At 44.2% G+C, this 24,426-nt stretch overlaps 1 protein-coding gene across 6 annotated transcripts in view; it reads left to right on the forward strand.

Moving 5' to 3' along the window:
- Nucleotides 1-24,426, forward strand: part of LOC137430910 (mitogen-activated protein kinase kinase kinase 2-like) — a 127,189-nt gene that overhangs the window by 72,408 nt on the left and 30,355 nt on the right. For all 6 annotated transcript variants that reach the window (XM_078782487.1, XM_078782482.1, XM_078782483.1 and 3 more), the window contains 3 exons: nucleotides 5,285-5,377; nucleotides 8,844-9,014; nucleotides 23,252-23,400. In XM_078782487.1, the coding sequence (XP_078638613.1) occupies nucleotides 5,285-5,377; nucleotides 8,844-9,014; nucleotides 23,252-23,400 (413 nt within the window). The remainder of the gene's footprint in view (nucleotides 1-5,284; nucleotides 5,378-8,843; nucleotides 9,015-23,251; nucleotides 23,401-24,426) is intronic.

Below are 24,426 nucleotides of genomic sequence, written 5' to 3' on the forward strand. Positions count from 1 at the left end.
TTATTATTATTTACAGATTTACATTTACATTTACAAATTTACATTTACAAACAACAACCACGGTCCCCGAAAAAGGCCAACCCCCGCTTTGCAGGGAAAAATGGCCTCTAAGGGTGGTTTTTATTTACAGAATTATTAAAAATTAAATGCAGAAATATCTAATTTACATAAGTATTCAACCACCTGAGTCATAAGCAATTTTGGCAGCGATTACTTCTTTGAGTCTTGGGTATGTCTGGCATTCTTCACGGCAGGAATGATGTTAGATGGGTGATGAGCCGTGCTCGGTTTCCATCAGACGTAGCGCTTTACATTCAGGCCAAAGAGTTCAGTTTTCGTCTCATCAGATCACAGAATATTTTGCCTCATGCTCTCAGTCTTCCATGTGCCTTTTTGCAAACTCCAGGCGTGCTGTCATGTGTCTTTTTCTCATGAGTGGGCTTCCGTCTGGCCACTCTCCCATTAAGCCTGGATTTGTGAAATGCTGCAGAGACTGGTGTCCTTCCGTCAGGTTCTCCCATCTCAGCGATGGAACTCTGTAGTTCTGTCAGAAGGGTCATTGGGTTTTTGTGGTCACCTCACTGACCAAGGCCCTCTTTGTCCGGTTGCTCACTTTGGTCGGACGGCCAGCTCGAGGAGGAGTCTGGGTAGTTCTATATTCTTTCAATTTCCTTATTTATATTTCATACCCTTCCCAGGATATTTGCACCCTCACAATTCTATCTCGGAGTTCTACGGTCAATTCCTTGGACTTCATGGTAGAGTTTCTGTGAGTGACTTTGTCAACTGTGGGACCAAAAAAGGCGTGTTTCTTTTCTAAATCATGTCCAATCATTTGAATTGGCCACAGGTGGACTCCAATCAAGTTGTAGAGACGGCTCAAGGATGATCAAAGGAAATCGGATGCACCTGTGGTCAATTTGGATTGTCACAGCAAAGGGGTTGAATACTTAGTGGCTCAAGACATTACAGCTTTTCTTTTTCTTTTTTTTGAAAAATAATTCTTAAAAAAAAAATCCACTTTTTAACATTATGGCGTATTTTGTGTAGATCAGTAACAAAAAAAACAAACCTCAATTCAATCCATTTAAAATTCAGGCTGTAACAAAAAAATGTGAAAATGTCAAGGGGTGTGAATACTTTCTGAAGGCAGTGTGTGTGTTTGTGTTTGTGTTTGAGTTTGTTTGTGTGTGTTTGTGTGTGTTTATGTTTGTATATTGTTGCGGACGCGGTTACAGATGTTATTTACCGAGCGGTTGGTATTACCGCGACCGAACAGTTATTCCCCGACTCTAACACCCGATTTACCCCAAACTTTGGCTGGATCGCGCCACCGCTATTCAATGAGGGAAAAGACTAAAACGACGAATGCAAAGAGGAAGACGAAGGCAAAGAAAGGTTTGGAAATACTACTAAATTTATTTACTATTTACACACATAAGCAAAAAGAAAGCAGTCACGTTTATTTACAAGCACATAAGACGCAGGTGACACAGTGAAAATACTAGCTTACCTACAGTCTTAATTAACCCAGGACAGAACAAACAAAAGACAGACTCACGCGGGGAATGATGACAGGAATCGCAGGAGGTGGATGGCTGGAGGTGAACGCTTGGTGGAGCCAACGCGGAGCTTGGTGGAGCTTTGGTGGAGGTGAACGCTTGGTGGAGCTTGGTGGAGCCTTGGTGGAGGTGAACGCTTGGTGGAGCCAACGCGGAGCTTGGTGGAGCCTTGGTGGAGGTGAACGCTTGGTGGAGCCAACGCGGAGCTTGGTGGAGCCTTGGTGGAGGTGAACGCTTGGTGGAGCCAACGCGGCTGGTGGGGGGTTGGTGTGACGGGTTCTCTCTCTTTCTCTCACAAGCTTCAGGACTCTTTCTCTCTCTTTCTTAGTCCCACCCAGTCCAACAACTTCCTCTCTTGCTTAGTCCAACTCAAGGCCTTTCTGTCTTCTGATCTCCTCCCTCCTCGACTCCCTCTGGGGGCCTCTGCCTCGGGTTATATAAGCCCCACCCTTGACCCTTTTGCGAACCTCCCCAAAACGTTCTCTCTCCGCCCTCTAAAGCCAACCCCTCGTTCTGGGTTGGTCGGCAAGGGCTGGTTCACTCCTCCCCTCTATGACGAGGTGGGGACCCGCCTTTCTTCCCCAACCCTGCCTCGTGGTCAATGGCGGCAATTGGAGCGGAGGTAGTTTCCAATCGACGAAAAGGGGGAATGGAGGTTTTGGGAATGGGAATGAAGGGAATCTATCTCTTTCACTTGGTGCAATGGAGTACTTCTATCAATGGGAGACACAGCCTTACCCTAAAACACAGAATAAGATATAACTATCGAACAGGGGTATTCTATGATTGGCTGACGTGTATGCTTGTGGACTAATTATGGGACGCCCTTTGACCTTTACACAGCTCCGGAGGCAGGAGGCGCAGAATAACAATAATAATCTATCTATAATTCCAGTAATCTCTGTCTGTCTGTACGTTTGTCTGTGACCGCTGTTTCTCGACAACCACGGGTCCGATATACTTTTAACTTGCCAGGTATATTGCTGGGGACCCGAGGATGTGCCTTTTCAAGGTTTCATATTAATCGGACAATTACTTACCGAGCTATGTCCAAAAAACGATTCAACCAATCAGAGAGCAGCGAACGATCGCGTGTGCCGGCGTTGCGAATGGACCAAACCATTCCATGTAAATAGAGGGGGGGGTTCTGTGGTCGTTGCGAATGGACGAAACCATTTCATGTAAATAGAGGGGGGGGATTGTCACTGTACTCGCAAGCCGTTCGCCGTTCGCTTTGGCGTTGCGAATGGACCAAACCATTTCATGTAAATAGAGGGGGGGGATATAATTTTAGATAGATATATAGTACGGGCATATATATAGTACGGGCATGCCCTAGTAATAATAAAGCACACAATCAAAAAAAAATACAGTCCTCATATCCGCAACAATATATATAATTTTATTGCTATTATTTTATTTTATTTATGCCTCCACCGACGAAATCGCCTGAGGCATTATGTTTTCAGGTTGTCCATCCGTCCGTCCGTGATAGGTTTTCGTTACCTCAATAATTGAGAACGGCTGAAGGGATCTTAGTCAAACTTGGTGCAGGTATGTATAATGAGGTAAAGATGAACTGATTAGATTTTGGGGTCACGAGGTAAAATGCCAAAGGTCAGAGGTCATGCTCAGTAAAAATCCTGTTACAGCGATAACTTGTGAACCAATGATGGGATTCTGACCAAATTTGGTACAGTTATGCAGAATGATGTAAGATGAACGGATTAGATTTTGGGGTCAAGAGGTCAAAGACCAAAATCTGTAATAGGTCTATAACTTGAGAGCGGCTGAAGTGATCTAATTAAAACTTGGTACAGGTATGTATGTATTTAATGATGTAAAGATTAACTGATTAGAATTTGGGGCCAAGAGGTCAAAGGTCAAAATCTGTTATAGGTTTATAACTTGAGAGTGGCTGAAGTGATCTAATTCAAACTTCGTACAGGTATGTATGTATTTAATGATGTAAAGATTAACTGATTAGAATTTGGGGCCAAGAGGTCAAAGGTCAAAATCTGTTATGGGTCTATAACTTGAGAGTGGCTGAAGTGATCCAATTACAACTTGGTACAGGTATGTATGTATATAATGATGTAAAGATTAACTGATTAGAATTTAGGGCCAAGAGGTCAAAGGTCAAAATCTGTTATAGGTCTATAACTTGAGCGGCTGAAGTGATCTAATTAAAAGTTGGTGCAGATATGTATAATGATGTAAAGATTAAATGATCAGACTTTGGTGTCAAAGGTCAAAGTCTGTACTAGGTCTATAACTTGAGAATGGCTAAACGGATCTAATTCAAACTTGGTACAGATATGTGTAATGATGTAAAGATTAAATGATCAGACTTTGGTGTCAAAGGTCAAAGTCTGTACTAGGTCTATAACTTGAGAATGGCTAAACGGATTTAATTCAAACTTGGTACAGATATGTGTAATGATGTAAATATTAAATTATTAGATTTTGTGGTCCCAAGGTCAAAGGCCAAAGGTCAGAGGTCATGACAGGTAAAATATGATCACTTGTGAACAGCTGAAGGGATTTAAATTAATACTTGGTACAGGTATGTATAATGATGTACACATGAACTGATTACATTTTGGGGTCAAAGGTCAGAGGTCGTGTCAGGTAGAAATGTGATAAACTTGAGAACAGCTGAATGGATTTAAATCAAACTTGGTACAAGTATTGTAATTATGTCATAATGTGGATGGAGACATATCAGTCGAGGTCGTGATGTCGAAGAGTGCCATTTTAATTTCAGTGGAAAAAGGTGTATCCAACTAATAAAGTAACTACATCTACACTGCTAATTTAAGTAATAAGCAACCAGGACCAGGTCCTGGTTTAAGTAAAGACCAGGTCTCTCAGGACCGGTGAGAGCCGGTCTCAGGAGACGTTTCACCTGCTTCCCACCAACTTTCTCAGGCCAATAGATCAATCATGCATAGAAAATGTTACAGAAATGTTTGACAAGCTCAAATCGATGATGCAATACACAGTCATCGTCTATTGACCGGAGGAAGCTCAGGTGAAACCTACTTACCCATCAGCTCTGTCTGTCCATGCATCACGCTATCTCCTAAAGAGTTGGACAGAAATTCACCAAACTTGGTAGTTATGATCATCACATGGCACTAAGGTGCACGAGCAGTGTCATATATGGCCCCAACCCCTAGGGTTGAAGTTTTCATTATAACTTGCTGTAACTTAATACAATGTTTTCAGCAGTCAATTTATTGGTTTAGCAAAAGTCATTTTGTACAGAAGGGCTAATTTCAGTTATTGCAGACGATGTAACAATTACAAATCTGTAAATTGCTTTTCACAATTTCCTCTTGAATGGTTTTGCTTGATAACCTTACTCTTCCTACCAAATAGTGATATTAGTACATCAGCGATTTCTTTAAAAATGCATTTTTATGATTAACCTTTCAACCATGTATAACTACTCCCGATGTTCTGAATGGAGGACAGTGATCTGCTGAGGTGGGATACCACAGATTGAGAGAAATGATTAGTGCATCGCTTCGCTTCCTGAAACCAAAGATTTTCTCTTAACTGGTGTGATGAAGCAAGTTGTGTTTTGATGTAACACCCAATATCTTCCATATTTGACATCGTCATGTCAAAAAGTTGTGTAAATGATGTTATTGCATTTTGGGAATTTACTCTTCATTTGAGTGATTTGGATATTCATCTTTTTGTGGTGTGACTAGAGTATGAAATCCGAATGTTTGAGCGAGCTGGAAAAGGGGGCACCTACCCAAGGAGGTTTCAAGTACCATTCCAACTTCGTGACTGCCATGATGGTATGACCATTAGAACACCATAATATTTATGTGACTTTACCTGTGTGGTTTAGTATGGGCTGTGTGCAAATAGGTGGTGGCACAACAACAAAATGGAGTCCAGTTTACTTTTGTACACAATATCCTTTTTGGTATTCGCTCAAGGAAGAGCAAAATCGCATCATGTAGAAAGGTAATGTACAGTGTGTACAGCCAAGCAGGTGGATGAATGAAGGGGAAAAGAGGAGAGAGAGGAAGAGGAAGATAGTAACCTGCAGGAATGAGAGAATGTGTGGGGAGATAAACTGAGGCAGGGGTGATGGGGAGGGTAGAAAGGATTGCAGGCAAGAATGAAAGATAATTTACTGGTGTCTTTAAGCCCTCGAAGAAAGAGGGATTTGAATACTCATGAAAGTGGGTCCCCAAGCTTGGGAGGGGTGGGAGGAGTGGAGGAGAGGAACAAAGTTAAGGAGCATAGCAATAAGTCTGGATTTTGAAATGGTAACCAGATTGGGATTATTAGAGCAACTGGGAAGGGGTGGAGAACTGAAAGAGCAGATGGGTTAACATCAGAAGCCAGTTGGTAAAAATGAAGAATATGCAAAAATTGATTTTCTCAAGAATAATGGAAGAACTACTCCATATTAATGGTAGAATGAGGTCATTATTAGACAATCGTATACTGTTACATTCATTACAAGGAAGGACACTGTGTCTATGAATTCTCTCCTTAAATGTGTCGAATGCCATTAGATCTCCGAAAATAAGCCAAGTTGAATCCACTAGAACTTGGATGGAAGGCCAATGTTTTAGGCTGAAGGAGAGTAAGATTACTTGGTTAGTGGGTACTCCCCTATCAGTTTTCTGGTCCTAGTAGATTTGATCTCTAGTGGAGTCAACAAAAACTGCCATCCTGGTGTTGTATAGGCAGGAAGCGTTGAACATTGGAGCACGTCATCCTTCAGATGGCCACAACCACATTATTGATATGGTTGTTAAAGGTCTTTCGGTATTTAATTTAATGAGAATGGTGAAGATGTAATACATGATGAATCCGAGGCGGTTTTGAAATGCATTGACGATCACATCAGTAAAATTAAATTGAGAGAAGAGTGAAAGTTGCATTTAAACTTAGCAATCATAGTGCAGCTTGTGCTGTAATGTCCACATTATTACAAAAAAGCGTATCCTATATTCAAATTGCAGAGAATTGTTTATCATGCAAATTTCTGGTGGCAGTTTACAGTGACATTTCAATGGTTCTGATACAGTACTGGCAGGATGGCCTAGAAGTATGCACATTTGTCTCTAAGCTGTTCGTCCTCGGTTTGAATCCTGACCCAGCTATAAACTGTCATCCCTGTGTTTCACAGGCCGGGTGATTCATCAATGTGTGTGCCATCCCCTGGGTGAATGTTAAACGGGCTTCCTGTCTGCCGGTATTGGTTAGTGGATGTTAAAGATCCCATGTCCTTTGAGAAAATAAGGCGCGCTATCGCTGGCATTGTGGCCAAATTCAAAATTCTTGCCCTATAGTGGAGGAAAAATAATTTTAGGTGAGAAAAATTGGGGACAGAGATGAAAATTGGCTGAAATGACCTAAATACCCTATAAAAGCTTTGCAGAAAATTCCCCATAATTCCTGGGGGTGGAAGGTACCTAATTTGCATATTTTCAAGATGGCGGACACCGACGAAGGTAAAATTTATAACTTTTGAACCGAAGAGGATAGAAGCATATTTAACATGTTGCTGTAGCTTCAAGTCTGCAAAGTTCTGCCCCATCATCTGCGTGTGCTGTTCGGAGCCAATAGTGACAGCATTGTTACAGTATATACTGGAATCCGCCTCAACTCCAGTGAAGATAGATACCAACTTGTCTCTGTACTCAAAGGGATTGTGTGATTTGAGCCATCCAACCAACCTCTTTCAATCAGCATCATCTTGAGTCTGTCTAGCCTGCCCCAACTCAGCATGGTCCTTATGTCGTGAGTGTTGGTCGGATGGCTCACAGCACATGCCCGAAAGCTCTTCCAGAGCCTCACATATCGGTATACAAAGGGGTAGAGCGCCCACCCACTGTGCGAGAGTACTCTCAGTGATGCGCCGACCACGTGTGAGCCCTCCAGTGGTCTTCATCGCCCTCATCGCCAGAGGTGACTCCGTAACCCACTTTTTACCATAACTTGAATATTTTTTACCTCTAAGTGACCCCATTACCACCCAAAATGACCTCTAAATGACCCTGTAGCCACCCAAAAACCTCAGAAATGAGTTCTCCACCCTAAAATTAGTGGAACCAGACATGTTAAATAGGCTTCCATCCTCTTCGGTTCATAAGTTATAAATTTTACCTTCGCCGGTATTGGCCATCTTGGAAATATGCAAATTAGGTACCTTCCACCCCCAGGAATTATGGGGAACTTTCTGCAAAGCTTTTATGTGATATTTAGGTCATTTCAGCCAATTTTCATCTCTGTCCCCAAATTTTCCCACATCATGCCAATTTCTAGCTAATTTTCCTCCACTACTAACCTACAGAGGGCATTGCATAAGCAGCACAGCCGCACCTTCAGTCCTTCAGCCAATGATGCTACCCTGCAGCCTTGTGCTGCATATGAAAGAGGAAGGTTCTGATATTAGTTGCAAGTTATTATTATCAGTCAGTACTATTATTATTATTATTATTATTATTAGTATGTTGATACAATATCACTGAAATGATTATGGTTTAACATTGATGGCAATTAAACATGCGTGACACAAACCACAGACTTCAAGTTCAGGCCATTTCACCAAAGTAGCATTACAATTTTAAAGTAGAGCATGTATGTTTCCTTTATTTCTTGCACATTTTATGACTTTTGCAAATTTTTAAATTATCATGACATCAAAGAGTAAATTAGTGAAGCAATGTTATTCAGTTACATAAGCTTCACTATAAAATTGATTTTAAATCCATGCTCGTGGAAACGTCAGCATTGTAACAGGCTGTTAGAACATGATTTGGAAACAATGGGATAGTCGCTGTTGTGAGATGTATTGCCGATGAGCCGATGTTGTAGTTGTCATGATGTTGTTCCAAAAATCGTTAGTTGTCATGATGTTGTGTCAACAATCCAAGTTGTCATGATGTTGTTCTTTCTTCTTCTTTTTTTTATTCCAACCTCTGTCTGCAACTTTTGTTATGATGTTGTGGCCACATAACAATTAAAGTAGTCTTGTCCTAGTTAGGATGAATTTTGGATGAATGAAACTTTCGGATGAATTTGTCAAAAGTTTTGTTTACAACTCACTTTTTATCCACTGTCTTGTATCAGTTTAAAAAAAAAAGAAAAATTTGCCAAAATTAAACCGAGGATGAAAGAGCTATCAAAAACAAAATGACAAATTGAGGTTTTGCAATCCCACGTGAGCATTGCACACTGCCCTTTTCAGCTGATACTGGCCTGAACATGTTTCTAACTGATGACCTTTTTGGCTTGAAGGTCGACGGACCTTCCCACGTGTGCGACGACCCTGCTATCCCTTGAGCTTGATGCAGATGGAACGGCAGTTTGGCGGAGGTTCCTCTGGTAGCGTGTTCACGTCTGACTATGGCACCGATAACGGACACGCCTTCTCCTTACCCATCTCAGATGTCGGATCCATCAGTCGCTGTAAGATGCTTTGACTTTTGAACTTGTGAGTTTTGTCCATAACCTACTGCCTACTTCTTAAAATTATGTGCAACTGGAGATGTTTTATTTTATTCCTGGTTTTTAATAACCAGGTATTTTATCAGAGGGTACCGATGAAGGGCATTTTCTTTACTAAGTATAATTTGAGGCAACAGTTGAGTAACTCAATTATGTGGGCACGTTCTTTGTTAGAAGTTACTCAAATTTATACCACATTTTCCAAACCTTCATCGGGGCTACCTCTGAGGATTTTATAATTGAAGCCACAACATTTACCAAAATCACAAAAAGCCAATTCTTTCCCCCTTGGTGTCGATGTACTATTTCTCCTTACTTTATCAATTGCCGGGTGAGTATTTGATCAAAGCTAAATCAGTTAGATTAAGCTATTTCTTGGTTATTCATGTATTATATGATATCTAATGCTTTCTTTCTAGGCAGAAAATTTGCATTATTGAAGAGTTAATCTGTTACTGTTTGTTTAAAACCTATCCACACACAAAGTACAATAATTCATTAAAAGAAGAACTGAAGAATAAATTTTTCAAGATTTCAAGTCAAAACTTTTATTGGTGACATATGTTACCAGTAAAATCAGTGCTAACTGAAAAATAACTTGGAAGTGGCTAGGGCATGCACACACCTGAATAACTATAACATGTTTTAACAATTCCTAATTAAAATTACTCATTCAACAACTTTAATCAAGCTGAAAATATGAAATCACCCAAATTATGACATAACTGAGCTGTTTATCCACTCTACAGGTGAGAAAAGAAAGTTCAACTTCAGTTAATTATATTAAGAATGAATAACTATTGAATTAAAAAAAATTGTGTTCTTGACAACAAATCATTTACAACCTCAACATACGATCTTTACAATACATATTACTTGATCGCTTCCATGAAAGAAACGTAGGCAGTGTATAAGCACAAGACCCGATCGAGGCCTGAAGGCCGATTTGGGTTTTTTTTGTACACCGCTCCTTTCATATTCCATCTCCAAGCGCTGCATGATGTCATCACTGGGCACTGAAGGGGGCCCAGCAATGACGCGTGCTGAAAGGGAGTACTAAGTTTTCACTCCCGTTTCTTGTTTTCTTTCTTTCTTTCCTTCTTGTTTGTCTGGGCGATATCTCAGCCATCCTTTGAGCTAGGCAGCTGAAATTTTGGCACAATAGTGAGCACGTAATTTGACAAAAACTGTACGTTTAGATTTTTGATTAATCAATTAATTGAAGGATGTTATTTATGTATTTTGCATGGGGGCGGTGTACTTTTAATGTATCTGCACTTGTTTCAATTTTCTTTTATCCAAAATAGCCCTCAACCTTCCTCTAGGTGAAAGAGGAGGAGGCCATGCAAAGTATGTTTGCACTGGTTCCTGCAGGGTCTGAATGCATTTAACGAACAAACACACAGACTTTATTCTTTATATATTAGCTGCACGATTTGCACACCAAGACGTTGTAGACCTATTTGTTGATAGCTTGATTGAGTGGTCCTTTCCATGTACCTTGCACGTGTGGCAATATAAATGTATGTGACCCTTGGTCAGTCAACTTGCATATCTGTAATACCATAACTAAAAATTAAGTGATCCTCTGCCCCATCCTGCTGAAGAGAGTGGTGGAGCTTGGACTGCACATGCATGTTTTCCCAAAATTTTCTCCTGTCCTATATCCTCTTGCTCAGGATAGGACAGGAGCTCGCATCAAGCGAGCAAGCAAACTCGGATATCAAACTCTCAGACCCGCTTCCCGACCTTTAAACCTGAAGCAGAAGAGCTGCAGATAACTCTGTGGCACGACGAGTTTCTAAGCAACCACGGACACCATCTGAGATGATTAACTTAGGCAAGGTCCTCAAGTCCAATTCCCGTATTACCTTCCCGTTAAGTTAACCCCCGCCCATCCTGCTCCCCTTCCCCAAATAGGGAACTGTGCTCTTGGCACCCCACTCCTATTTTGATGAAGTATGGCTGGGCGGTACTGTGAGTGGGACATCAACTAGTCATAATTGTAGCGAATCAGCAAGGCAAAACTCCCATCTGCTATTTACATACTCTGTCTAACCAAGGGAGAAAGAACCTCTCAGGCAGGTTGGAAATGAAAGGTCTTGTTAAGCCAATGTCACGTATTTACATGGAATGCAGTTTCACAAAAGAAGGGCAGACCCTCATGCACATAAGCCACTTATACAATCACCTTATCACGGAAGCTACAGACACAAGCTCCTCATTCATTCCGGGAAATAAGATAAGTAAGGGTGATAGACAGATAGATAAAGAAAGTGGGGTTTGTCCGCAACCCCTCGCTCACTGGACACAAGCTTACAGGCTTATGTGGCCCCAACGTGAAAAGGAGGGGAAGGAGGAAAGAAGACAGTGTGGTGATGTAATGTCCTGTGTGGGGAGAAATGCGGGAAATGCTTCGTAATGTGTAGCGGAAATCTTGAATGCGGGTCAGTACCCTTGCTCTGAGCGAATGAATGAATGAATGAATGATCAGTTTTAAGGCCATTTTCCCCGCTAGAGCGGGGGTTAGCCTTGCGGGCCCCATGACAATCATGGTTCCCTGTTTTGAGGCAATGTTTTTATGGCCGGATGCACTTCCTGACGCCAACCCTTGGTCACGCTCTTACGATGCGCAGGGATACGGTGTACCTATTCTAAACCGGGGTACACACCGTGATCATTCATCCCAGCAAGCTGGTACTCAATTTGCCGAACTCGGAAGGATGACAGGCTGAGTCAACCCCCTGGCGTTAATTCAGCGATCGACCGGGATTCGAACCCAGGATCCTAGGATCCCAAGCCGGCAACCTAACCGCTAAGCCAACACCAGGCTTACAGGTTGAGCGAGTTGAAGGGAAATAGTTGATAACTCTTTGGCTATTGGTTTTGTTTGGATTTGTAATGAAATGTGATTGTAATGTAATGGTGGTCCTGTAAAGCATGTTGTTTGTGTGCATGGATGCGCTTTAATGAGGTGCAGAGAACGAGAGAGATTAAGAAGGATGGGGAGAAGAGATTTTAAGGGATATAAGAAGAAAGGTGATTTAGAGAAGAGTTACAATTTAAATTCACACCTGCTGCACAAGCACAACACCTGTTTACTCATAGGAGGGGAAAGGTAATCTACCTAAACAAAATACTAATGAAATATCTAAACTCCAGGGTTCCTTTTTGTGTTGGATGCAACTTCCCGGGGTCTTCAAAAACTGCAACAATATACGTTTATGTATAAAACTGCTTGTGACATGTATGTGATAACTGCTTGTGACTCAATCTGCAGTGACTGGAGGGCTAAACAGTTGCATCCATCTGTTGAAACTGACTGAGAGACTGAATTTACGTTTGCCTTGTACAAGTGTGATCAGCTATCAAATTTCCCATGTATATGTCACGTGATAGTTCCTTCAATGATATTTAAAACGAGCTGATATTTCCATCAAGAAAGGGTGTGCCTCGTTGCTACAGATAATGACTTTTTTCCTTGTCCTTTTCATTTCATTTCATTTATTATTTCGCATAATAATTGCAGTAAGACATTGACTAAACTCAGATGGGTAAGTTATGACTTACCAATTACCGATTTTGACAGCGCATGAGTTTACTGTACCAATGGGCTTCCCTTTGGAAGAGTAACTTGTGTGTTTGTATTTTGCTGACACATGCTAATTATGGACAAATTTCTCACTATATTTGACAGAAATGGCAGCTCTTGTAAATCAGGAAGTTACCCTTTTCCCAAAAATATTCTTAACTTGAATAGAAAATCTCTATTCTTATTGTGTTATACATTTTGGCAAGAATGGTAGACGTAAGTGAAAAGTTGTACTTCATTATCAAGCGGTTTAATTTGGGCGACTACTTTAGCTCCCTTTTTTAACAACCAGACTCGTTTGAACATTATAATTAACCCTCACCAGAGGGGTGTTGCATTTGGGTCCGTTTGTTTGTCTGTCTGTCTGTCTGTCTGCACATAATGTGCCAACATAGGCCACAAATGCTACCTGGTAGTATCCAGTATTACACATCATTTTTTTCAGTCGAGTACTTCAATAAAGGAAATAGAATGTGAGCACGTCTATAAAGTATGTACTATTACAATGCGAGCACGTCTACAAAGTACATATGATTACAATGTGAGCACGTCTATAAAGTATGTATTATTACAATGCGAGCACGTCTATAAATTACGTACGATTACAATGTAAGCATATCGATAAAATACGTACTATTACAATGCGAGCACGTCTATAAAGTATGTACTATTGCACTATTACAATGCGAGCACGTCTATAAAGTACGTACTATTACACTATTAAAATGTGAGCACGTCTATAAAGTACATACTATTACCCTATTACAATGCAAGCACGTCTATAAATTACGTACGATTACAATGCAAGCGTATAGATAAAGTATGTACGATTACAATGTGAGCACGTCTATAAATTACGTTCAATTACAATGCAAGCACGTCTATAAAGCACGTACTATTACAATGCGAGCACGTCTATAAATTACATAGGATTACAATGCGAGCACATCGATAAAGTATGTACTATTACAATGCGAGCACGTCTATAAAGTACGTACTATTACAATGCGAGCACGTCTATAAAGTACGTACTATTTCAATGTGAGCATGTCCATAAGGTAAATACTATTACAATTCAAGCACATCTATAAAGTACATCTATTACACTGGGAACACGTCTATAATGTACAATTGTGGCCAAAACTATTGGTACCCTTGCACTTTTTTCAAATAATGCACCATTTCTTCCAGAAAATTGTTGAAATTTAAAAATATTTTGGTATCCACATATGTATTTCTTTGCTTTGCAGTGGAACAAAACAAAAAAAGCTGAAAAAATGACTAAATCTTAGCTTTTTCCACACAAAAATACTAAAATGGCTTGAACAATATCATTGGCATCTTTTAGAAGTTGTTAGAAATAATTAGATTTCAAGCAGGTTATTCTCCTTTACTTTGGAATTGAACTCACCTGTGGTGAGTTGCAGGTGCCTGCAATATAAAAGTCACTCATTCAACCAGTTTGAATGGAGAAAAGGAGTCATTCTGCTGTTTTGTGTCACTGTGTGTACCGCAATGAGCATGGAGAAAAGAAAGAAAACCAGAGAATTGTCTGAGGAGGTCAGACACATGATTGTAGCCAAGCATGGACAATCTCAAGGGTAAAAGTCCATCTCTAGAGACCTTGATGGTCCTGTGTCCACCGTACGCAATGTTATCAGGAAGGTTAAGGCCCATGGCACTGTAGCCAACATCCCTGGACATGGCAGCAAGAGAAAACTTGTTTCAAGATTGCAGTGAAGGATTGTTCGAATGGTGGAGAAAGCACCTTGATCAACTGCCAAACTGATTCAAGCTGACCTTCAGACACAAGGTTCAACAGTTTCAACTCACACCACCCGTCTCCTGCTGAGACTGACACAAGAAAGCCTGACTTGAGTTTGCCAAAACACACCTGAACAAGCCAAAATTATTCTGGAGGAATATCCTGTGGACAGATGAGACTAAATTAGAGCTTTTGGTAAAGCACATCCTCTCTATGTTTACAGAAAACAAAATGAAGCCTTCAAAGAATAGAACACCTTCCCTACAGTCAACCATGGAGGAGGTTCAGTGATGTTTTGGGGTTGCTGTGCTGCCTCTTGCACTGGGTCCCTTGAATGTGTGCATGGCATCATGAAATCAGGAGATTGCCAAGGCATTTTGGAGCGCATTGTTCAACCCAGAGTCAGAAAGCTGGGTCTCTGTCGAAGGTCCATTAGGATGGGTCTTGCAGCAGGACAATGACCCCAAACACACTTCAAAAAGCACCCAGGAATGGTTCAAGACAAAATGCTGGACTGTTCTGAAGTGATCAGCAATGAGTCCAGATCTAAATCCCATTGAACACCTGTGGGGAGATCTGTAAACAGCAGTTGGGAGAAGGCACTCTTCAAATCTGGGAGAACTGGAGCAGTTTGCACAAGAAGAATGAGCCAAACTGCCAGTAGAGAGGTGTAGGAAGCTTATTCATGGCTATAGGAAGCTCTTGACTGCAGTTATATTGTCCAAAGGCCGTGCTACCAAATATTAAGTCTTGGGTGTCTATAATTTGGTCAATGCCATTTCTTTTTATTTTCTGATTTAAAAGGATATATTAAGTTCTGAATCTAAAATCTGTTCAGAAATCTGTTCTCTTCACCCTCTCTTTTGCTCAAGGTCACCTGCCATCTGCTTGGAAATCAGCCAACATCACCGCTTTACACAAAAAGGTGCAAAATCAGATCCTTGCAACTACAGACCAATCAGCCTGCTCCCAATAATCAGCAAGGTGTTGGAATCCATCATCGCTTCTGACATCAAATCCTTCCTCTTCTCCAATGGCTTGATTTCAGATCATCAATTCGGATTCAGACCAGGTCTTTTTACTCTGGGCATGCTGCTTCTGCTGTCTCAACAATGGATGGAGGTCCTCAATGCCAAACAGGAAATCAGAGCTGTCTCCCTCGACATATCACGTGCCTTAGATATGGTCTGGCACCCAGCTCTGCTCACCAAACTCTATTCCTATGGTATCTGTTGTAAAATCAAGATACAACATCGACCCAAAAGGTAGGTTTAATCGAAATTCGTTCTCAACAGCATCTAGAGAGAAACCAATAAACATTGTATTAATATTACAGGTGAATACAGGTGCGTACAGGTGGTATGACTATAAATGAGCTTATGATATATATAGCAGAATCGTTACCTTTCTATGGAAGCCCAGAGGAGCTATAGAGTTACATTTCGATGATGGATCCACATCTCCTGTCTGCGCTGATATATATATTGTGAGAAACCCCCGGTGAAACCACCTTTGTTCTCACCCAAATGAGTGCCCCGCCCACCACTGACGTAACCTCCTTGGAGCCTCACGCGATTGGGAGGCGAGTCGGGACGTGATTGGTGGAGGGTCAGAGAGCGCGGCCGCCATCTGATGATACGGACGCAGCTCGGAGGTTCGAGGCCTCGAGGCGAGGGAACTTTCGTTACGCCTGACGACCGCGAGTTGTGCTGATCGTTTATAGTTAGGGATTGTACGAGTGAGTGATTCCGGAAGAGAACGAGTGATTCCCGGAGATCGTAGATTGGAACTGTGAGTCCTATATTGCCTGCTTCGTGTTGGAGCTCCTGGCCGACCGTTCCTGGCGGCCTTGTGTGGTATTCCATCCTGGTATCCTTGGAGTCCCGGAGCTCGTCGATTGGAGCCGCGAGGATCTTACCTGCGTCTCGAGGGAGCGTCTGTGGCCGACCGTTCCTGCAGGCTTGTGCAGCCTATTCCACTTGTTACCTTTCATGGTTTTTGTGATCGAGCCAATAAAGCATCGTGCCTTACCCCTAGAAGGCCGATTAAAACACAATTGTGTTGATTACGTCTCTTTTGTCCACTCCGTGGATTACTTGAAGCCCGGACATTCACGTCCGTATTCCGTGCTGGGATACATTCCCCAGACGGGATCGCGACAATATATATAGGTGCCGCGAAAGGGTCGCGTAGCGGCCATGAGGAGAATAACATCAGTGTCGTAACTTGGATGACGATTTCATCACATTCTCCCCGCGCTTAGAATTTAACTAGGCGGTGAAGAACAGCAGACACATACTGATAATTCAGCAGAGGGATACACAGGAATGCAAAGAACGAAATACATCGGAAGGATGTCACTGCCCGTCGAACGTCCAGGGGCCATCAATCCCGATGGCAGGGTTACTGCATTTCAACCTGTTAGCCTGGTTAGCAATCAATCCCCAGATATAGATGTATCGAGGAGGAAGTCCCAATCAAGAAGATATCGAACCGAGCAAGCAGTGTTCATCCCAGGGAGAAGACGATGAGCCCGTGGGTAGCAGTAATCTCACAGCGGGGTAGTCGGCACAGTAGCTAGATTAGATAATGTGTACCTTTGCGATATGCAACTCATTACATAAGGTGTGCCTTGACGAAGAGCGACTGTCCATTCGTCGCAATGCAACGCATTTCAGGCAGATGTGTCGATGTGGAAGATGTGTAAACCAGTAAGCCATGTCTATTCGTCGCAAGGCAACACATTACAGGAAGATGTGTCGATGTGGAAGATGTGTAAATCAGTCAGCCTCTTTACAGTAAGCTGTAACAGTAAGTAAGATTACATGACAGGAGGCCACTACAGTAAGTCCATTACAGTAAGCACTACAGTAAGTCCATTACAGTAAGTCTGTAGCCTACCTGCCTTGGCTCCCAAGGGTACATACGCATTACAAACTCTTGTTTCGGCACGCGAATCTACCGTTGGCAGCGATCGCACGAGACACGAGCGGCCTCTGAAGGCTGCACGGACGACCGGCATGGCTGATTACGACGACGCACAAAACGACCGAAACGCGCCTCTCCAGCGAAGCGCGCAGAACCTCCGGGATGCATATGGCAAGCCTGTCCAGCTGTACAGCGCGCGCGGAGGATCGGAGATCGGCAAACCGAGAGAGGACAAACCATGTTTGTCCCAGCGTTGTCCCGGATGGATTGTCTGTCTAGATGTCGAGATGATTGTCATGCTAGATGTCCCGGATGGATTGGCCATCCCCGGATGTCCGACCGATCCATCCATTCAACACCTTCATTGAATGGCTCGGATCGACCATCCATGGACTCAAAGTCTCACTCAAAGACACAAAGACTCATGCAAAGACACAAAGTCATCCATGGACGCCATCCTGGGCCCCCACAAGGGGCGAGGTGGGAGTCGTTATACCGGACGGCACCCGGGCGAGCAACAATAACCTCCCGGGCCCCCACAAGGGGCGAGGTGGCCCGATCACAGGGAGGGGCCTTGCGAGCAAAGGTCGCAGACGCTCCTTACCCGGAGCGACAGAGCCATGGGTCACGGTGTACCCCAGAAGATCTATCCATCATGCGTAGGGGTAAGTGATACCAGCCCGACCTCAAGGTACCCGGAGCGACAGAGCCATGGGTCACGGTGTACCCCAGAAGATCTATCCATCGTGCGTAGGGGTAAGTGATACCAGCGCGACCTCAAGGAAGCGCTTCAGATTAGCATCATGGTCATATCCCTTGGACATATCCACAAACCGTAAGATTATCGAGGTAGACGGAACATCGGTTAAGTGCTCCCGATCCCCCCCCCCCCCCCCACCGAGGTGGCAGCAGCGCGCTGCATACCGAAGTCAGACGACCTTCACAGTCTGGGTCAGGCTGAGTCACAGTCAGTCTGGGGCAGAGTCTGGGGCAGAGGGAAAATGGAATCAGACGAGGCGTCTCGCAGTCTCGAAATGTACGAGCCAAGAGCTCTGTCCGATAAACAACGAGCCCAGAGTCAAGGGCGAGCAGGCAGTACGGTGCCCCCGTTACATGCGCAGGTGACAAGGGAGTCGGGCGCGACGCTCAATGTCACCATTTCACGAGGTCACCGTGTACTCCCTAAATGGCGCTGGTGCGCGACCTTGAGGTAGCGCCGCGTTACGTTGTTTACGTCGTTTACGTAAAGGACATTTGGTACGTAGTTTACCAAGGTACATGGAAATGTAAACGAATCCCCGATGAGATCGCGGGAAGCACGCAATTACGTTAATGACGCTGTAAAGCAAACGCGTGATTTAGTCGATGACGTCATCAATTGGTTCGGGCTCGTGCGGGCGGGTTTGACGGCGAGTTCCAGCTGAGCGGTATCCCCAGACGGAGTAAAGTAGCACTCCGAAATCTAAAGTCTCGCGTCCATTGGGCAGCAGCATTCGAGCGAGCTCGAGATCGGTATACGGAATACGAACCCGGCCGACGAGCGAAAGTATTATCTAGGGTGCACCGCGTACGAGGGAAACCGAAAGTTGAGCTCGGCCCGTTGAACCAGTGCGGTTTCGCCGAGTCGAGAGGGTGAGCCCGCCGAGGCGAGGGACGAGCACGCCGAGTCGAGAGGGCGAACATGCTTGGCAGCGATAGACCGCACGACCTGAAGTAGCATCTCGTTTGTGGTGAATTGAGCATGAAGGATGAAGAGGAGGCCATTTGGTCCGTCAAGCCTGCTCTACATCAACACCACATTAATTCAATCCAACAGTTTATCAAATTGAATTAATTGGGTGAAACGCGGGGTGTGGAAAAGGAATGAAAGCAGTCGGTGTACAATGGTCGCAGGTGTGTAACGAATACGCCGTTTGAAGATCGGGAACAACAAATCAGGTAAAACAAAGGACGAAGAAGAACGATCATCTTAAAGAATACACATGGTATGCGATCATCTATCATAAGCATAAGCCCGAGTGTCGTGAAAGGCTATGAAGGTCCCGCTCGACGTCCTTAGAAACCCATCCGTGCTGCGACGAGTCCTCGCACGGTGCCAAGCGAGCCTCCATTGAGGCGATTCCGGGCAGCGGAGTTCGCCGGCCTCGTTGAGTAGCCACGTGTAGGTGGGATTGCGACGGCCGCGATCAGAATCGCCGGCCTCACAGAGTAGGGCCTGCGAGAGGAATCGCATGTGAAAGGGGTCCATCCAGCGAAGATGCGGCGCGCGCAACTGGCGCGTCGTGCATAGTAGGGATTCCATCCAGCGGCGGTGCAGCGCGTGATTCGCGCGTAAGAGGGGTTCCGACGAGCAGCGATAAGAATTGCCGGCGTCGGAGAGAGTGCCCGCGATGGGTGCAGCGTGCACGATTCGTGCGTAGGAGGTGATTCCGGCGAGCAGCGATAGGAATCGCCGGCCTCGCCGAGTAGGGCCCGCGAAGGGAGCAACGTGCGGCTTCGCGGCGAGGAGGTGATCGGAATCAGAATGGAATCGTGGGCCTCGCCGAGTAGGGCCCGCAAAAGGGAGCAACGTGCGGCTTCGCGGCGAGGAGGTGATCGGAATCAGAATGGAATCGCGGGCCTCCCAGAGTATGAGCACGCGATGGGTGCAGTGCACGACGATTCGCGTGGAGGAGGTGATTCCACCGAGCAGCCGGAATGAGCCGGCCGTGTGAGGCACGGCGTGATTCCGACGAGCATTGCGCGATTCGCGCGGAGGAGATGGTTCCACCGAGTAGCGAGTGGTCGGAGTGAGCCGGTCGTGAGAGGCACGGCGTGATTCCGACGAACAGTGCGCGATTCGCGCGGAGGAGATGGTTCCACCGAGTAGCGAGTGGTCGGAGTGAGCCGGTCGTGAGAGGCACGGCGTGATTCCGACGAGCAGTGCGCGATTCACGCGGAGGAGATGGTTCCACCGAGAAGCGAGTGGTCGGAGTGAGCCGGTCGTGAGAGGCACGGCGTGATTCCGACGAGCAGTGCGTGATTCGCGCGGAGGAGATGGTTCCACCGAGTAGCGAGTGGTCGGAGTGAGCCGGTCGTGAGAGGCACGGCGTGATTCCGACGAGCAGTGCGCGATTCGCGCGGAGGAGATGGTTCCACCGAGAAGCGAGTGGTCGGAGTGTGCCGGCCGTGTGGAGGCATGGCCGACATGGGAGTCGTGATCTCTCGCGTGGGAATCTCATCTCGGGCCGAGGCACGCAAATCTAGGATGATTCTTTCGGACGGAGCCGTTAGCGTTTCGAGCAACCGAGGCTAGATTCGTACCTTCGGCTCCAGGCGGGTCCGTTGCCCGACGGGGTTGCGGCCCAGGACATTTCCCAGTGGCCTCCTTCAGCAGGCGCCTTGCCGGAGTCCGTCATGCCTGCTCCGGCGTTCGGGCCTCAGGAGAGCAGTTTGCGTTTTGACGACGCGGTCCCGCAAAAGGCTTGTGAGGTTCCATCGCATCCGGCCCTTTTGAGGCAGACCGGTAGCGAGAGTAGTCGGAGCTCCCTAGCTGGAGCTAGCTCGACGGGTCCTCCGCTGGGCATTCTTCTCCGAGGCGAGCATTGCAGGAGCGTGGGCATTATCTTCCGAGCGATGTCAGGAGAGGAATTTCGATTAAGTGTTGTAAAATAAAGATACAACATCGACCCAAAAGGTAGGTTTAATCGAAATTCGTTCTCAACAGCATCTAGAGAGAAATCAATAAACATTGTATTAATATTACAGGTGAATACAGGTGCGTACAGGTGGTATGACTATAAATGAGCTTATGATATATATAGCAGAATCGTTACCTTTCTATGGAAGCCCAGAGGAGCTATAGAGTTACATTTCGATGATGGATCCACATCTCCTGTCTGCGCTGATATATATATCGGTGCCGCGAAAGGGTCGCGTAGCAGCCATGAGGAGAATAACATCAGTGTCGTAACTTGGATGACGATTTCATCACAGTATCCATGGAAATCTACACGCATGGCTTGCGGACTTCCTCTCTGGTCGAAGTCAACGTGTGGCCCAGAATGGATTTCTCTCATCTCCCCTTCCTGTTCAGGCTGGAGTTCCCCAAGGCAGTGTTCTGGGCGCTGTGCTTTTTCTGGTCTTCATCAATGATCTCTCTGACTATCTGGAAAATCCTCTCTATCTCTTTGCTGATGACTCCACTCTTTGCCGCTCCATTCCTCATCCCTCAGATCGGCAGTCTGCAGCCTCCTCGCTCTCTGCAGACCTGGACAAAATCACAGACTGGTCAAACAAGTGGAACATGTCTTTCAGTCCTGACAAATATCACACTCTCACTGTGTCTCTCCGAAAAGACCGACTGGACAACCCTCCCATCTACTTTCTGAGCAATCATGTTGAAGAAGTTCTGTCACTCAAACTTTTGGGTCTCACTATCTGCCATGAACTTTCCTGGGAAAACCACATTTCCAAGCTAGCCTCCAAAGCCAGTCGACTGGGCATCCTCCGTCGTGTGAAGTTCTTCCTTGGCACACCTGAGCTCCTCACCACATACAAGGCTTTCATCCACAGCTCAATGTAATACTGTTCTCCCCTCTGGGCTGGTGCTCCTGCTTCACACCTCGCTCGGCCTCACAAAGCTTTCAGAATCATTGGAATCTCCCGCTATGAAGCTAACTTTGAGGGCCTTTCACTCACTCTCACCACAGGTAGGTTGGTGGTCTTTCTGTCTTCTACCGACTCCTCTCCGGCCTAGCTCCCCCATCTCTGTCTGAGCTCTGTCCCCCAAATATTCCTCCAGGTCGCACAAGATCTGCCAGCAACCCTCTTCTGGTGAAACTGCCAAAATCAAGACTCTCTGCTCACCTTCACTCCTTCATTCCTCTTCGTTTCCTGCCTCTGGAACAAACTCCCTCACTCTCTTCAATCCCACTCCTCCCTCCAGGTCTTTAAAACAGCTGTTCACCACCATCTCTTATCTTCCGCCATTCAAAACCTTGATCTTTTCTACCCACGTTAATTCACCCCAGATCCACTTTTTTGAAATACCGATTTCTTTCCTGGAAATCCTAGCAGTGGCCATGTGTTTTTTACGGCTTCAAATTTTTGTCTTCAAATTTTCAACAATCCTTCATTATGAGAATATGGACAATGCTCATTAATAATTGGGTCAAAATGTCAAAGGGCAAAGTCACAGTGAGGAGAAATAGTTCTTTATTAGCCTGTCTGCTGCTGAGCTGCGTGAGTCAGCCGGGTCTTTTTTTTCAATAGCTTCTGTATATCTTTACTTATTTACCATTTGTGCTTCAGTCTGTTTGTCTACGCCATAACCTTTTGTACCATTTTGGCTTTTGTCATCAAATTTTCAACCTTTATTGTGAGAATATGGAGAACACTGATGAATAAAATGAAATATATATATTTTTAGATGTTCTTTAGTTTAAGTACAAAACGGGCACACACGGCCTTTGCATTTTGAGATGCTTTCTCGTTACCATCGCCAGAGAAGAGGGTATTGCATTTGAGTCTGTTTGTTTGTTAAATTGGTGGAGAAAAAAAAAAAGATGACGTAATCGTTGATGTGCTTCGGCCGCCATATTTGTTTTTAACACAAAAGCCTTAAAAACCACTAAAAACACGTCCTGTCGAGGGTCTGCAATCTCTGATTGCTCTTTCTTGTTCTAACTGCATTTATTGCACCATCCTTCTGCTACCTTTGCTACCCCAATCGTTTTTACCTACAAATTATTCCCTCTTTTCTTGCACTATGATTTTACATCCACTTTGTTACTCTTCCCCCAGTTACCTTTCCTTTACTCACCATTATTTTGCCTTGCTTATTTTAATCTCTTTTTTTTTTTAACCACAACTTTTCATTCTCTTGCTCTGACATATTCTACCTAATTCTTTTTTTCCTCTTCCACACTCCAGCACCTCGTGCACCCACAAACTGGCGGTTAGGGAAACTGTTGGGCCAAGGTGGTTTTGGTCGTGTGTACCTTTGCTACGATGCGGACACGGGCTGTGAACTCGCTGTCAAGCAGGTCCAGTTTGATCCAGACAGCCCCGAGACCACCAAGGTGAGTTTGATTCGTCCTTGAATTGCTTTTAGAGGCATGTGAAGGTTATATTTTATGGACTTTTTTTTTTCAATCCTAAAATCGTCCTTGTTTGAACTCGAGCTCAACTCTATAACTACATTTTTACAATTAATATAACAAGGGGAATTTTTGGCTGTGGAAAAAACTGGCACAATATTCTACTCTAAATCCATGATATTTGGGGGGTTACTATTTTGAAGATTTTGCTCCCCATTGGGAATTTTATTCCTTATTTATACTTTTGAAGGTGAATCCTTGTTGAACACGATTAGGTATGTTAACACGCTGACAAAGTGTTTTATTTATTTTTGGTGGATTGCGTCAAAGATAGGCTTTCGTGGAAATCTCTCAGAAGGTTCTCTATCGCATACGTCATGGACGGTGATCATCGGTATAAGGCAACAGCACATTTATTTTGTGGCTTAACGAAAGCCCAGAAGGAATGTTTGGAGAAATTGCAACGGAAAGTGTTTCGTATAATTCTCTCTAGTGACTTTTGCAGAACCAAATCTTATGCAGACATTTGTCAGGTACTTAATATTCCGGTTCTTTCTGGGAGGCTAGAACAGGTCTCCTTAAATTTTGATAATGTACTTTTAAAATCAAACATACACAGAGATTGGCTCTCCCCACCTAGAAATAATAACTTAAGGAACTCTGACATGTTATCTTCTATTAGATGTCGAACGAACAAGTGCAACGTACAAGTGCAACCCCATCCCCTTTTCAACCCCCCTTTTGAATAAGAATTGGATGAGGTCGTTGTGTTAATGTGTTTGACGCCTATAGTGTTTTGTTAGATATGTGTTTGTTTTTTCTTGGTTTGACGGCAATTTTATCTTATTTATTTGCCATTTTATGTTTGAGCCATTTATATTTTTTGTTCTTATCCCTGCAATATTTGTAAATTGACTGTAATTCAGCCTACGGCTGTGAAAGTCTTTTTGTAATAAACCGATTATTGATTGATTGATTGATTGATTTTAACCTGTTTTTTTTTTTTAC

This window comes from Myxine glutinosa, chromosome 7 (genome assembly GCF_964187855.1).
Source record: "Myxine glutinosa chromosome 7, kmMyxGlut1.1, whole genome shotgun sequence".
Taxonomy (NCBI): Eukaryota; Metazoa; Chordata; class Myxini; order Myxiniformes; family Myxinidae; genus Myxine; species Myxine glutinosa.